Below are 2,500 nucleotides of genomic sequence, written 5' to 3'. Positions count from 1 at the left end.
GTTAGGCTAATACAGCAACCCAATCCAAACCTTTTCTTCAGAAATGTAGCGCTAAAATGCAACTTACCCATCTCTTCAAAAGCAGCTACTCCATTTGAGACGCGCGAGCTGAAAAGCGCCGAAGAGAAGCGTTCAGAGGACGGTCTGCAGCTCGTGTGATCACGTGAGATAGGGCGCCTGCCCTTGAAACTCAGTGGAACATGAAGTTCCGAGAAATGACTGACGGCCAACGCGGCAGTTCAAGTGGAATGTGGAAGGACTAATTAATGACTGATTTATCTCTCAAGCATATCTGTGTACTGTGCAACGCCAAATGGTCAACGCCCATTTATCAATATTAATAACAAAAAACTACGTTTTAAGTGAAAAGTTTGCATTTGCTGAAAGCCAGGAAATTAAATAGATCAGCACAGATCTCTGACTTGGTGACAGTTTGTTTTCGGAGGCTGAATGTGCGAACTAATAAACAAAAAAAGTTTGTTGTCTCCTCTAGTTCATTCTATGTTGCCAAACTACCTGATGTTTGAAAATTAGTCTACAAATATGGCATCATTAGAATTGTGACTGCTTGATAAGCTTTGCGTACTCACAACATACATGTATCTACAGGTTTAATAAAATGTTAGAGCGTCACTGTTGCCAAAATCAACTGACGTAATGTTTGAAGATTATTCTACTAACATCACAAAGTCACGATGTACTCTACTTTTATTTATATTTAATAAATACATTATATTCGAAGATCTAGTGTAGCTATTAAGTCCAAATAATGAATTTCCGTCAGATTGATCTTGTATCGCAAAACGTTTTATTGGTTGCGCAACAATGCGATGTTTATGCATGGTTCATTTTCATGGATTTCGAATCTATAGCATTTACAGAATCGATACAAACATGAAATTATGTCTTATAGCACATGTGTTGAAAGTGAAGAGAATTACAAACCCGAAAAACAGAGATACAACACACATTGCGCATCCCTAGAATGACGATTGCTTTTGTTTTCACCCTAAAATCAGCAACCAATTCAGACCCAAGAACCAGATGAGGTGAGTTAACTGATTTAATCAACTCATTTAATTGATCAATTAACTGCTGAGTAAGGAAAGCCAGCACACCCTGTGGCTCTCCAGGACCAGGAGTGAGGACCCCAGCACACCCTGCGGCTCTCCAGGACCAGGAGTGAGGACCCCAGCACACCCTGCGGCTCTCCAGGACCAGGAGTGAGGACCCCAGCACACCCTGCGGCTCTCCAGGATCAGGAGTGAGGACCCCAGCACACCCTGTGGCTCTCCAGGACCAGGAGTGAGGACCCCAGCACACCCTGCAGCTCTCCAGGACCAGGAGTGAGGACCCCAGCACACCCTGCAGCTCTCCAGGACCAGGAGTGAGGACCCCAGCACACCCTGCGGCTCTCCGGGACCAGGAGTGAGGACCCCAGCACACCCTGCGGCTCTCCAGGACCAGGAGTGAGGACCCCAGCACACCCTGCGGCTCTCCAGGACCAGGAGTGAGGACCCCAGCACACCCTGCGGCTCTCCGGGACCAGGAGTGAGGACCCCAGCACACCCTGCGGCTCTCCAGGACCAGGAGTGAGGACCCCAGCACACCCTGCGGCTCTCCAGGACCAGGAGTGAGGACCCCAGCACACCCTGCGGCTCTCCGGGACCAGGAGTGAGGACCCCAGCACACCCTGCGGCTCTCCAGGACCAGGAGTGAGGACCCCAGCACACCCTGCGGCTCTCCAGGACCAGGAGTGAGGACCCCAGCACACCCTGCGGCTCTCCAGGACCAGGAGTGAGGACCCCAGCACACCCTGCGGCTCTCCAGGACCAGGAGTGAGGACCCCAGCACACCCTGCGGCTCTCCAGGACCAGGAGTGAGGGCCCCAGCACACCCTGCGGCTCTCCAGGACCAGGAGTGAGGACCCCAGCACACCCTGCGGCTCTCCAGGACCAGGAGTGAGGACCCCAGCACACCCTGCACCTCTCCAGGACCAGGAGTGAGGACCCCAGCACAACCTGTGGCTCTCCAGGACCAGGAGTGAGGACCCCAGCACACCCTGCGGCTCTCCAGGACCAGGAGTGAGGACCCCAGCACACCCTGCGGCTCTCCAGGACCAGGAGTGAGGACCCCAGCACACCCTGCGGCTCTCCAGGATCAGGAGTGAGGACCCCAGCACACCCTGTGGCTCTCCAGGACCAGGAGTGAGGACCCCAGCACACCCTGCAGCTCTCCAGGACCAGGAGTGAGGACCCCAGCACACCCTGCAGCTCTCCAGGACCAGGAGTGAGGACCCCAGCACACCCTGCGGCTCTCCGGGACCAGGAGTGAGGACCCCAGCACACCCTGCGGCTCTCCAGGACCAGGAGTGAGGACCCCAGCACACCCTGCGGCTCTCCAGGACCAGGAGTGAGGACCCCAGCACACCCTGCGGCTCTCCGGGACCAGGAGTGAGGACCCCAGCACACCCTGCGGCTCTCCAGGACCAGGAGTGAGG

General features: G+C 54.5%; 1 protein-coding gene across 1 annotated transcript in view; it reads right to left on the bottom strand.

The window, feature by feature from the left end:
- The window catches only part of LOC133135235 (N-acetyllactosaminide beta-1,3-N-acetylglucosaminyltransferase 4-like), a 3,066-nt gene extending 2,836 nt beyond the window's left edge, over positions 1-230 (bottom strand). The window contains exon 1 of the mRNA XM_061252100.1: positions 68-230. Coding sequence (XP_061108084.1) covers positions 68-71 — 4 coding nt within the window. The 5' untranslated portion in view covers positions 72-230. The remainder of the gene's footprint in view (positions 1-67) is intronic.
- Between the last annotated feature and the right edge of the window lie 2,270 nt (positions 231-2,500).

This window comes from Conger conger, chromosome 8, assembly GCF_963514075.1.
Source record: "Conger conger chromosome 8, fConCon1.1, whole genome shotgun sequence".
Taxonomy (NCBI): Eukaryota; Metazoa; Chordata; class Actinopteri; order Anguilliformes; family Congridae; genus Conger; species Conger conger.
The sequence above is the reverse complement of the archived record's forward strand: the minus strand, read 5'-3'. Positions and strand labels throughout refer to the sequence as shown.